The sequence below is a fragment of the Lissotriton vulgaris genome, chromosome 2_2 (genome assembly GCF_964263255.1).
Source record: "Lissotriton vulgaris chromosome 2_2, aLisVul1.2, whole genome shotgun sequence".
Taxonomy (NCBI): domain Eukaryota; kingdom Metazoa; phylum Chordata; class Amphibia; order Caudata; family Salamandridae; genus Lissotriton; species Lissotriton vulgaris.
The window spans coordinates 81,784,726-81,798,554 of NC_141688.1; the positions used below are offsets into that span (position 1 = coordinate 81,784,726).

At 50.9% G+C, this 13,829-nt stretch overlaps 1 protein-coding gene across 1 annotated transcript in view; it reads right to left on the reverse strand.

Annotated features, from left to right (window-relative positions):
- Nucleotides 1–551: 551 nt before the first annotated feature.
- Nucleotides 552–13,829, reverse strand: part of SCAMP5 (secretory carrier membrane protein 5) — a 180,165-nt gene continuing 166,887 nt past the window's right edge. Inside the window, exon 8 of the mRNA XM_086959325.1 lies at nt 552–1,794. Within this exon, the coding sequence (XP_086815451.1) occupies nt 1,600–1,794 (195 nt within the window). The 3' untranslated portion in view covers nt 552–1,599. The remainder of the gene's footprint in view (nt 1,795–13,829) is intronic.

Genomic DNA, 13,829 nt, shown 5'->3' on the forward strand with positions numbered 1-13,829 from the left:
TTAAACTGTTACTAATGTGGTGTACATTTTGCCATGACAGCATTAACCAATTTAAAACAATAAAATAATGTAATAATACTGTGGAAAACGTGCCACAATACGCAGCATGATTTGCCTTTTCTTGCCGCATAATTCTAGTGGCTCTGCTTAGAGTTCAGAACGCAAGCACACAACCCTTCATTCAGGATGGTCTGCTGAATTCTTGAAGGTAAAGACAGTACATTTTCCTCCAGTTATTCTTTGTTCATCTGGTAAGAGTCATTACATCAGATCCCAAAACATTAACAAAGAAAGGCATGTTCTAGAATGTTCGTTGTTGAGCGTCACTGATGCAGTACTGGGTAAAGACAGCTTTTTTTCACTTCACTAGATGGCCTTTCATATAATAGAGCATTAAAAGGTTACTAGATGTCACTCACCTAAGGAGAATCTATGGAATCGACAGCATGGGCAGGCTCCAAAATTGGAATATAATACTGAAAGCCAAGTCCAGGCTGGTTTGGAATGTGCAAGCGGAGAAATAAACGGAGTTCAGAAATAAATCTGAAATGTATGAGACAGTACTACATTTATTTCAGGATAGCTGATACCGTCAGTAGGGCTAATATGTGATACAAAACAATCACCTCTGAACAGATTCTGGAACTTGGGAGTCTGGAAGACACTGGAAAGGCGGGACAAGTCTGGAATGGTTGATGGCGAGAACAACATGGAAGCAAATGCGCACAAGGAGTGGTACAAAGAACAGAAAAAGACTTGCGGCCTGATTTAGAACTTGGCGGATGGATTACTCTGTCACAATGAGGACGGATATCCTGTACACCAAAATATAAATTCCATTACATTTTGTGGGATTTACATTTCGGCGGACGGGATAGCCGTCATCATTGCGACAGAGTATCCCGTCCGACGAGATCTAAATCAAGCCCTTATTCCGGCAGAAAGGTAAGCATGGCTTGAAGAGTTTGAATCTTATCTATGCACATAGGAAATCTTCGAGCCATATAAATTCATCTGGCTCCACCCAAAAATCATATCCACAAACTCCTGTCTATCTAAAGATACATCAATAAGCACATTTTCCACATACTGGACCATGTTGTCACAAAAAGCTAGGCTACTGCCAACAGAAACAGTGCCAGGCAGCAGCTGGGCCCTGAAAGCATCAGTTTGAGCCACTCTGGCTTGATTCTCATGGTAATATACAACAGCTACAGAATACTCCAAACCCAGTACAACAGGCAGGGATGCAGCAGCTACTGAACACGCAGGAAGCTCCAAGTATCTGCCTCAGGATGACATGTATTCATGTTCAGTTTGTGTTTCCTGATTTAATCAAATAGACATCGACAACCACAGTCATTTTATCACCAGCACAAACCATTTCACAAGGAAATACAGCACAAAACTGGTGCACAATATAAGTGGCTCAACGATGCCTGGGTAGCACGTAATTAGTTTATCAAGACAAGTAAATAAACCTGCACACAGACACTCCCTTTCACTAAAACGTTCTCACTGCCACATATTTCCTCCCCCCTAGCCCCTACTGCTCCCTCATCACTCCTTCCCCATAGTGCAGAGTTCTCTCCGACCCTCTCACATCTGGTTGGAGTAACCATAGTTGGGGGTGGATGAGTATTGGGGGTCCTGCTGCGTCATAGCCCCCTGGGCAGCTCCCATGGCGGCTTGCTGAGCTGCCTGCTGCACTTGAGGATTCTTCCAGGCACCTGTGGTCCACTCCTCCTGGGCCTTGCTCATGCTGCCTCCAGATCCTCGGTAGAACCTATGAACCTAGAGAAATTAGAGGAAACAATTGTTAACATGAAAGACTTTGAATAACAATGTAATGCTAAACACGACGTCATGGCAAGCCCCACTCTTTCTGTTAAGGAGACACACATGGAATGGCAGTAATGCATCTTAAGCTCATGCTTCTAGGAATAGATTTGCAGCACTTACTAAACAGCATTTCCAACCAACCGTGAACTAGAACTATACAAACAACGACTTTATGAAACAATTTGTTTTGGTGTTGCTCATGAAATGGGAACAAAATCGGCGAGTGCTTCACTAAGACGTAATGTTTTATAGCATTCACAGGTGATGTGTACCTGTTGCACCTCATCTCAATGTTGCATTTCTTCTCAATACAGAATGGGCAGCTTCTCTTACATAAGCTGCAAACTGAGTAGCATTGTCCCAGAAAAAGTATTTATTTTCAACATTATGGCATAACAGAACTTCACAAGAGTTAGAAAAGGCAAACACATCCATCCTACAGCCCACTCGAAGAGGGCCAATCAGACACTCAATTGTAGTTAGCATTAAGAGGCCACACTGAAGATGAGGTAGATCCAGTGCAGAGCTGCTGTTCATAGCAACACTGAGGCTGGGCGTGGGGAGAAAAGTGGTCTGATGGTAGAGGCCACATGTAAAAAGAAAGGATGAGCAGATATACAACTGGAGGCAAACCAGCTAGACGTGAGCCATGGACAAGATATTCAAGGCCGGGAATATGTGGACTGCTCACAAGCCAAAATTCTGAATCACAAATGTATGCAGGCTGGCCAGTTGCTTAGGTGAAGGATTTCAAAATGCTTCCCAACCATAGATTCCGGAGGTAAATATGCATTCTACCCATAAAATACATTATTGTAGGAAAGTGCCTCTTTGAGACACGGTCGCCCCAACTTTTTGCTCACTGGTACTGATGCTTTTGATTGGAAGTGCACTGGGTTCTTGTTAACCAGGACTCTGTGCCAGTGCTAATTCCGTAAAAACTACACACGTTAATTGTGACTCAACTGGCAAGGACTTTCGCACCCTTCTAAGATACTTGTAAATGGTACCCCTGGTACTCAGTTCATGGTACCCCTGGGACCCAGGGCATGGGTAACTAAAAGGGTCCCTAAGGGCTGCAGCATGTATTATGCCACCCAAAGGGACTCCCCACGCAAACTACATGCAGACTGCCATTGCAGAACGTGTAAAACGGTGCAAGCAGTTTTTAAAACATGACACTGCCCACTCCCTGTGTGCAATACCCATGTCTACTGTATGGACTATATGTAACTCACCCCTACAGTAGACCTTTAGAGCCCTCAGACAGGGAACATTATATTACATGTGAGGGCACATGTGCATGAGCCAGTATGTCCTTGTGATGACTAGTGCCATTGCAAGCCATCATTGCAAGCCATCGCAAGTGTTTAGGAAGCCATTTTGAGGACATGCACTGGAAACTGGTCATTACAAGTTACTCAGCTACATAATGGCTACACGGAGTAAGAGTGTTATCAAACATCTTGTCTTATTAAATCTGTACTGATGCCAGTTTCAGATTTATTGGGACAAGCACTAAAAAGCACCCAAGATGTGCCCCCGTTAGCCTTACTTGCCTATTAATGTGTTGACTGACTGGTTTCTACCAGCCTGCTACCACAGACGGATTTCTGCCCCCAGCAAGGGAGAGCCCGTGCTCTCAGAGGCCAGGAACAATGCCTGCTCAGCTCGTGGTTGGTTCTTTTTTTATGCTATTGTAATCTGTGTCTTTACAAGTTCGCCGTTGGTCTTTTTGTGCTTTCTGTCAGTTCTTTTCTGCTTTTGCAGGTTCACTGTTGGTTCTTTGTCCCCCCTCCCCCATCTGTGCCATTACCGTGCCCTCTCCATTTTTTGCCCATTACTTTTCTACCTGCCCGTTCCCACCGCTGCGTCCCCTGCGGTCCGCCCCCTCCCACTCTCCCATTCGCCTGCTCCCACCTCCCAGCTGCTCCTCCCACCCACCTCCCCTTCTTATGGCGACCGCTGCGCAGCAGTGAGAGCGACTCTTGACCCTTGGTAGGTCGCTCCCCACACTGCACAGCTCCGCTTGTGTGCCCGTGCCCTAGCCTGCTGCTGCTGTCAGGGGTTCGAGGCCCTCCCTGCTCCTGCTCGTGGTTGGTTTTTTTATTCTATTGTAATCTGTGCCTTTATATATTCAGCGTTGGTATCTTTGTGCTTTCTGTCAGTTAGTTCTTTTCTGCTTTTTTAAGTTCACTGTTGGTTCTTTGTACCCCCCCTCCCATCTGTGCCATTTCGGTGCCCTCTCCATTTTTTTCCCATTCCTTCTCTACCCGCCCGTTTCCACCGCTGCTTCCCATGCGGCCCACCTCCCCCCCCCGCTCTCCCATTCACCCGCTCCCACCTCCCCTTCTTATGGCGGCCACTGGTGCACCGAAGGCGCACCACAGGAAAGCCAGTCTGCGCCCGGGGCCAGAACCCATGGCCTCCGCGAACGCCATGACGCCCGACTCCGCAACAACTCCTGCACCCTCCACACACTCAATGCCGGACAATCTCGCACCTGCTGCCTGGCCGCCCCGAAGCGCACACAAGGACCCTTCTCCTGCCGGAACTGCAGCTTCACCAGCATCCGACCCGCTAATCCACCGACCAGGAAAGAACTAACTCAGATGCATCCTCCTCAACACCCGCTCCGCCAGCAAACATGCCATTGAACTCTGGGACCTACTAGACTCAACCTCCCCAGACGTCGCCTTCCTGACGGAGATCTGGCTGAACCCCTCCTCGGGACCCGACTTCGCCATCGCCATCCCGGACAGCTACAAGATCACCCGCAGGGACCGCACCAATGGAGTAGGAATCGCCATCGTCCACAGGAACACCCTTAGAGTCTCGACCAGCACCGATGACAAACTCAGAACCGCCAAACACTTGCATTTCCAGATCCACACCAACCCCAACACCACCCTCAGAGAAACCCTCATCTACAGACCCCCTGGACCCTGACCACAGTTCAGCGACTCCATCGCAGACTTCATCAGCACACACGGACTACTTCCTCTTCGGGGACCTGAACTTCCACCTCGAGAACAGCAACAACGCCAACTCCACCACCATGATCGACAACCTAGCCAACCTCGGACACAGACAACACGTTACAACACCCACCCACTCCGCCGGCCACACGCTCGACCCCATCTTCTCCGCAAGCCCACACGTCTCCGTTAACCACACCATCGAAATCCACTGGACCGACCATCGCTGCATCCACTTCACCTTCCGGAAATCCACCTCGCACCACCGCTCCCAACAGATGCCTCGCTGCTGCGAAGTCACCGAAGACCAGCTAACCACCACCCTCGCCCTGAGCCCAGCCCCGAGGTAACCAACGCGGACACCGCTGCCTGCAACCTCAGTGGATCGACGACGGCGCCAACACCCATACCCCGCTCAAGAAACCCTCCAACAGTCACACCAACAAGAAAGCCAGCTGGTTCACTGAAGACATCCAGGGCTCCAAGCAGACCTGACGAAAGCTGGAGAAGAACTGGCTCCTTGAACGAACACCAGACAGCTACACTGCCCACAAGAATGCCACCTGCAGACACTATCACCTCATCAGTTCAGCCAAAAGGGCCTCCTTCAAAGACCGCCTAGAGAACAACACACACAACCGCAAAGTGCTCTTCCACATAGTGAAGGAACTCTCCAACCCCAGCTCCAACACCAACACCAACACCACCATCCCACCTTCGCAAGACCTGTGCGACTCACTGGCCACTTTCTTCCATCGCAAGATCGCAGACATCCAAGACAGCTTCAACAACACGACCGCCACGACAACCACTGAAACCCCCCGCCCCCATGACCACCATCCGCACCAACCGCCTACTCTCCTGGACCAACATCAACGACGACGACACTATCAAGGTCATGAACACCATCCGCTCTGGATCTCCGTCAGACCCATGCCCACACCACATCTTCAAAAAAGCCAGCACCGCCATCGCACCCCATCTCCGGAAAGTCATCAACGTCTCCTTCGAGACAGCAACCTTCACGGAGAGCTGGAAGCACGCCGAGATTAAAGCCCTACTCAAGGCGGACCTCAAGAACTTCCGGCCCATCTCCCCGCTCCCATTCCTGGAGAAGGTCATCGAGAAGACCGTCCATAAACAACTGACCCGCTACCTCGACGAAAACAGCATTCTGGACCCATCACAGTCCGGGATCCGCAGCAACCACAGCACCGAAACTGCCCTCATCGCCACCACCGATGACATCAGGACCCTGCTAGACAACGGAGAAACTGCGGCCCTCATCTTCCTGGACCTGTCAGCCGCCTTCGACACGGTCTGCCACCACACACTACGAACACGCCTCCACGACGCCGGGATCCAAGAGAAGGCCCTGGACTGGACCACCTCCTTCCTCACCGGCAGAACACAGAGCGTCCGCCTCCCACCCCCTTCTGCTCCGAAGCCACCAAGATATTCTGCGGCGTACCCCAGGGCTCATCCCTCAGCCCAATGCTGTTCAACATCTACATGGCACCGCTCGCCCACATCGCCCGACCTCATCATCCCCTACGCCGACGACACCCAGCTGATCCTCTCCCTCACCATGGAACCCCACACCGCCAAAACCAACCTCCACGAAGGAATGAAGACCGTCGCCGAATGGATGAGGAACAGCAGACAGAATCTGAACGTGGACAAGATGGAGGTCCTCGTCCTTGGATCCACCCCTTCGGCCTGGAGCGACTCCTGGTGGCCGACCGCACTGGGAACAGCTCCAACACCCACCGACCACGCACGCAACCTGGAGTTCATCCTCGACTCAACACTCTCCATGATCAAGCAAGTCAACGCCGTTTCTTCCTCCTGCTTCAACACCCTAAGCATGCTCCACAAGATCTACAGGTGGATCCCCACCGAAACAAGAAGAATGGTCACCCAGGCCCTTGTCAGCAGCAGGTTGGACTACGGAAATGCCCTCTACGCAGGAGCCTCGGCCAAACTCCTGAAACGACTTCAACGCATCCAGAACGCCTCTGCACGCCTGATCCTCGACATCCCTCGCCGCAGCCACATCACACCTCACCTGAGAGACCTGCACTGGCTCCCCGTCTACAAGAAGATAACCTTCAAGCTCCTCACCCACGCACACAAGGCACTCCACAACACCAGACCAGCGTACCTCAAAAGTCGACTCAGATTCTACACCCCCACCCGCCAGCTCCTCTCCACTGACCTCGCCCTGGCCACAGTCCCCCGCACCTGAAGAGTGACCTCCAGCAGCAGATCGTTCTCCCACCTCGCCGCCAATACCTGGAACACCCTCCCCATCTACCTACGGCAGACCCAAGACCTGCTGTCTTTCAGAAGAAAAATTCCTCAAGACCTGGCCCTTCGAGCAGTAGCAGCATCCTCACCTCCAGCGCCTTGAGACCCTCAGTAGTGCGGTTTACAAATGCTATGATTGATTGATTGAAAGTGTATCACCTCCTCCAGGAGTATGGCTAGCTATTTATCAAATCAAGGCAAGAGGCTTCAAACCCATGGCCACCTTTGACATGCCACACCGTCTTCCCCCTAGACCTGGGAAAGCCACCCCCAGAGCAGGGGGGAAATTCGTTATTCAGGAGTCATGTTACACCCACAGGATAGCCACACGCCTTAAGGTGAGCTACCTGAAATTAACAGCCAGAGAAGGATTTCATCATCTTGTTTTTGGTAAAATAGGGATTTCTTGGTCAGGGTTATGCACACGCCTCACAGGGAGTGGTCATATAGGGGATGTAATCATCTTAGTGGTAGGTAGCCCATTTTGCTACTACCTGGTAGGGGTCCTGAGATTCGACTTCCTGGGAACTGAAAGGACAAAGAAGAGACAACACTGCAAGAAGCAAGGATCTGCACAGAAACTAGCCCCAAACTCCGACTTGCTGCTTGCTCCTTAACAATTTCAAAGACCTGATTAGTCCTGCGGCTGTGCATCCGCCCCAACACTTGAAGGGCTGTCCAGCACTTCAACAACCAGCTATCATCTCCCTTGGGGTTGAGGAGCCAATTTCCTGCATCTGCAGACACTGGCCTGATCTGTTTGCTTCACTATGTTGCTGGTCATCGGGCCCCCCAAGAGAGCATCACGTAGCAGGAGGTCTTCGTGGCTCTTGGAGGTCAGCCCCGTCTCTAAGCCGAGTGTTGAGACGCTTCACCCCCCAGGAGCTTCCCTGCACCAATACACTGGGTACCAGGGCACTTGCACCAGCCTAGGTTTGTTTTGTGTCCAGCCCGTACACTACCGCTTTGGAATCCTTCCTGCATGTCGAGGGATATCAGGATAGATGAGACCCATAACCAGAGAAGTCCTGCTATTTTGTGGCCAGCCAAGTAAGACCCTGCACCAGAGCTCCACAGTCCGGGTCCATGACTTCTGACTGCGTTGACTTGACCTAGGGGTCAACACGACCTGAGCAACCCTTAGGGTTCATCAAGACTTGCCTCCTAGTCCTTGTTTCAAGTCCTACTGACTTCAACAGTGTAGCATTCGAGGCTACTATCACAGCCAGCACCTCTGTACATGGACACCCCAGGGCAGGTAAAGCGATACGGACGGTTGTTCTTTGGACCTTTGCCCTCTAGCACCTTAAGACCCAATGGGTACCTCTGCATTCCTTTTGCAAGTATCTATTTGCGATCTGTGTTTTTCTCCCAAAGGATAACAATGTAGCGTTCAAGGCCTCATAACGGTGGAGACCCCGAGCACTTAGGTTTATTAAAGTAAGCCCTGCAAACCAATAAAGGCTGTCTGGACTTTTTGCTGATGGATACTTCTCATTGCAGATTCCTCATTATCTGAATGGATATCAAAGCAGTACCTCCAAAGGTAGTGGGTCTGTGAAATGGCTTGAATCAAAAGGTATTACCACACCTTATTGTCGGACCAGGCTGTCAGGACAGTAGTGCTTTGTGAACATCTGAAAGGACACCCACGTTGCGGCTTGACACATTTCCAGGACAGGAGAGTTGCCTGCCAGCACAGTGGTAGTAGCATTTGCCATGATGGAATAAGCCCTTATTCTTTCTGTGGGCTGTTCCTTGGTTAGTGCATATCAGGCCTTAATAAAGAAAAGTATTCATTGGGAAATGGGCAGCTTCTGCACTGCCCTACACTTCTTTGCCCCAGACAACCCCTACAAAGAGCTGATCGTTCACACAGTGTTCCTTGGTGGAATCAAGGTAAAAGAGGAACACTCTCTTATGGTCCAAACAATGGAGGCTCTCCTCTTTCGAGGAATACGGCCATGCAAAGAAGGTAGGAAGAGCGATTGCTTGTCCAATGTGAAAAGGTGCCACCACATTCACATGGAATATTGCTCGAGTCCTTAACACCGGTTTGTCTGGATAAAAGGTTGTAGAAGGGAGCTGGATAGAAAGGGCCTGAAACTCACTCACACAGCATGCTTTTATTGCAACCAGAAAGCATGGTTTTAAGGTGAGGAGGTGTAACAGACAGCAGTGCACTGTTTTAAAAGGGGCACGCATGAGAACCAAATTAAATTCCCACTGTGGCTTCGCAAAGTGCTTTGGTGCTTTGGTGGAAGCATATGTTGCAAACGTTTAAGAAAATGCATCACAACTGGTGATTTGAGCAAGGACAACTGGCCCAGCTAAAGAAAAAGACATGAAATGGCCGACATGTCCCTTTTAACAATGCCCACTGCAAGTCCCTGCAGGTCCAAAGACAAAACAAACAACAATACATCAGAGAGTTTGGCATGTATAGGGTCTGTCCGGTGGGTACCGAACCAAGCTACAAACGTAACACAGCACCCGGCGTAACCAGAGCTCGGGAAAGTCTTTGGCTGCCAGGATGGCATTAACAACTTCGGGAGGTAAGTCAAACGATATCAGTTGCCGCCACTCAATCTCCATGCCTAGAAATGCAGGTTGCAAGACGCTCCCCAGCTGCCGGGATAAAAGATCCTCCACAAGCCGCAGCCTAATTGAAGGACAGATGCTCAGCTCTGGAAGTTCCGTTCAAAAGACTCTTCTGGTCCAATCCAGAATCACTTGGATAACTTGGCCTGGTTGTTCTTGATCTTCAAAACTCTAGACTAGAGAGGTAGTGGTGGGAAGGCATACAGTCTGTTGAATGCCTCTCAGAAGAACAGTCTTCTTGCCAATGCGAACAAGTGTTGACACTGTGCATTCTCGGTGATGGTGAAGAGATTAAATCAGAGTTCTCTCTACTGCAGGAAGACGCCCTTCACCACCTCTGGGTGCAACTGCCATTTGTGATCCATCAAGAATCACCAGCTAAGCATGTCCATCCTGGCATTTAAAGATCCGGCCAGGTGATGTACCGCAAGGGGAAAGTCACAAGGAGTCAGCCAGTTCCAGAGGTGAATAGTATCCTGGCACAGTACCCAAGACCCCAACCCAGTCTTTCTTATTGCAGTACCACATGGCAGTGGTATTGTTTCTGAGAAATTGTACCAAACTCTCCTTGATGGTGGGCAGGAAGGCCAAGCAAATCGCCCAAAACTCCAGCATACTGTTGTGGAGGCAGGTCGCTGCCAGAGATGACAGTTCTCTGATCTCTACCTCTCCCAAATCACCTCCCTAACCCAATGGTGATACATCCGTCACCACGTCAACTCTGGGTCGGATAGGGAGAGGTACAATTGAGGCTGTGCAGACATAACTGCAGACCTGTCCACTGGTACCGGACCCAATGAGACGTTAGAACCAACTGCAGATACTGCATATGCCATCTAATATGGTCAGCAAGTAGGAGGCAGGAGGTCAGCAGGCCCAAAACCCTTAAATACGTCCTCACCGAGACCCAGGACAGAGACTGAAACTTCAGAATCACAGCCCGAATATTGTGGACTTGTTAGTACGGAGATAAGGCACGGGAGCGTACTGTGTCCAGGATGGCTCAAATGAAAGGGAGCCTCTGTGAAGGAGAAATGTGCAATTTTGGCAGGCTGTTTGAGAAATCCAATGAGGCGACTGATTTTGGAAAGCCTGCCTTCAACAGCCAGTTATCAAGGTTGGGGAAGATTGGTATTCCCCAACCTCCGAAGGTGGCCAGCCACCATCATCCTCACTTAGTGAACCCCTAAGGGAAAATGTTGTGGCCAAAAGGGAGAACAACAAACTCAAAATGCTCATGGCCAATCTCAAACTGCAGGTAGAGTCTTAGGGTCTGCAAAATATGGATTTGAAAATAGGTATACTGCAGGCCAAACGCCGCCATCCAGTTTCCGGGATCTAGGGTAGAAAGACCCGATGCCAGAATGCGCATCTTGAATTCGTCCTTGCTCAGGTAGTCAGTGAGCACAAGATGATCAAAAATAGGCCTATGTTCTACTTCAGTACAAGAAGGTAGTAGTAATAACATCCAGTCCGTAATTCCGAAAGCGGTGTTATGGCTCCATTGGGCAACAAAGCCTGCATCTCCTGATCCAAAACAGATAGGTGGTCCTCCAAAAGCTGCTCAGCTGTAGGCAGCATGTGCAGCAGTTCTAGAAGAAATGGCAGGGTGCAACACTACCACTGGAAAATTTGAAGGACCCACCTGTCGAATGTAATGCTTTGGTACTCCCCGAAGGAAGGAATATCCTACCGCCTTCTAAAGAGTGGGCTGTACTCGTCTCTTTTTGAAATGCTCCAGGACCAAATCCACCTCAGCGTCAAACCAGCAGGTACCATAGAAGGGCATGTCAGTGAAGGACACGTGGAGGTCCTGGGAGAAGCAGATCTCATACACGCATGGGGCCAGGGTGCTGTATTAGTGGTGTCTAGACCCAAAAGTGTGATGAACTTGGCCGCATCCCGTGATCCTGAATGGTTTGGGCCAAGGAAACCCGGAAGTCTTCTGGGAATGCCAGTAAGACCTCACCAACCATGTCCCAAACTGGGGGCGAGGCCAGGGCGGTGACTAAGATGGCCGCACGCACGGTACTGAAGCTCCGGTGCCCACCGGCCGAATCCTCATGACACCATTGTGTTCAAGTCGCTTTCCTGCCTGAAAATGATGCGATCCTGCTGCCTGCACAGACGAAGAAAGCTGTGTAGGCTGTCCAATCCATCGAGCCGTTGCCGGACCTCGCTGGAGTGGGAGGCGGCCCAGCCGGGCTCAGAGGCCCGCAAAAACAGGAGTCGCGGGCGATTCAGAGGCTGGGGCCACTCCACTCCACTCCACTCCACTCCACTCCACTCCACTCCACTCCACTCCACTCCACTCCACTCCACTCCAGGGACTGCCTCGCTGCCTTGCTGCCTTCGAACGACCAAGGGTCCTGCGCGGCTGCCCGGGTGAGTGGCTAGGGCTGTCGCTGCTGACCTCTGGCAGACGCGAGCCGGCGTGGACGGGGTGAAGGTTTGGCCTAGTCTGCAGCCGCTTCCCCGATCCACGCCAGCGATTCATCAAGACTTTGGGTCCCCCTCTGCCCCTGCCAGAGACTCCTCATCCTCATCCGGTGGGCCTTGTTCAAGGCCATAGGGCCCAACATCGCGGGATGCTGGCACCATCAATGGGCCCGAGCACCACTGGGCCTGCCTCGCCATGACTTGTGGCGTGCAGTACGCGTGAGACGCTGCATCTTCCCATTTTGAGGAACCAACACAACCCTACAGTGCTGTGGTGGGGGGCCACCTGACCTGCTTCTGGGCCGAACTGTGTGGGATCCCCTTGAGGTCTTACTTACTCCCACAATACAGCATTGAGCGGCCCAGTCAAGCTCTGCTGCTGGGCAGCATTCCCGTTTGTGGCCTTCTATTGGGGGAACGATCATCTGCCTCACACACCCCAGAGGCCCTGCACTGGTAGGGGCCCCAAATTACTTCTTTACTGGACACGCGGCATCTCCGCCGGACTCTCACTCTCTGCACCTCAACTCCACCACTGGATATTGCCAACCTTCCTCCTTTATGGGCAGGGATGCACAACCCATCGCATATCACCCCACGATTAAAAGGTCAGCATTAACGGCTCACACGCCTCACCTGCATTCGCCGACAGCCTCCTGCAGACAAAATGGGCCACGGCGATCCTAAACAGCGCAGTTTAATTTTCAACAGGCCCAGCACACCGAACCGCCCGGGACAGAACGAAGACACTGATGGCGAGGCAGAACCTGAAGCACAACCTCCCCCCACTTGAAGGCACAGCAGCCATTATGGCAGAACTATGATTCAGATTCCGCTCTATTGATGCAAGATTTGACACTTGCTATGTGGCTTAACAAAATGGGAGAATGCCTGGACAGACACAGCAGTTGGCTGGAGGTGGCCGAGGAGCGCATATTGACACGCCGACTGGAAAAAACTGAACTGTTTAAGGCAGTGGCACTCAAAAACGAGGACTTAGAGGCAAGATCCAGGAGGGATAAAATATGGATTTTGAGACTATCAGAATCAACCAACCTTGGAGACCAGAACTCTTTGTAGAGACATTATTCACCTATTTGTTTGGGCCCAAACACTTCTCCAAAGTATTCCTTGTGGAAAAGATGCACAGATCCTTAGGCCCAAGCCTCCCCCTGGAGCCTCTCAGAGGCCCATTAGCGCATGTCTTTTAAACTATAGGGACTGCAACACTGCCCTCCGACTGGCCCGTGAGAACTCCCCGCTGCAGTATCGGGCCTCCTCGCTTTCCTTCTACCCTGACCACACAGCAGCCGACAAGGAAGCATGGCAAAAGTTCACTGACATTAAGGCACAACTCCGCAAACTTTCCCTGAAATACACCATGCTATACCCAGCGAGACTGGCGGTGACAAACCCTGCTGAAACCCCAGCAGATGCCCTGGCTTTTTACAAAACACAAAAGCATAACAATCGTTAGAGCCCTCCTTACTCTGTCTGGCCTCTCATCCCCTGATCGACAGCTGGCAGCCAGTGCAGAACTCTTCCCTCCAGAGTACCGACGGCTCCACTTTTCTCCACTACCATCAGATTACCCTATTAATGTCATGCAAATAATGGTTTTCATTGCTGTGTATATTTGCATGATTACAGTTTACACCT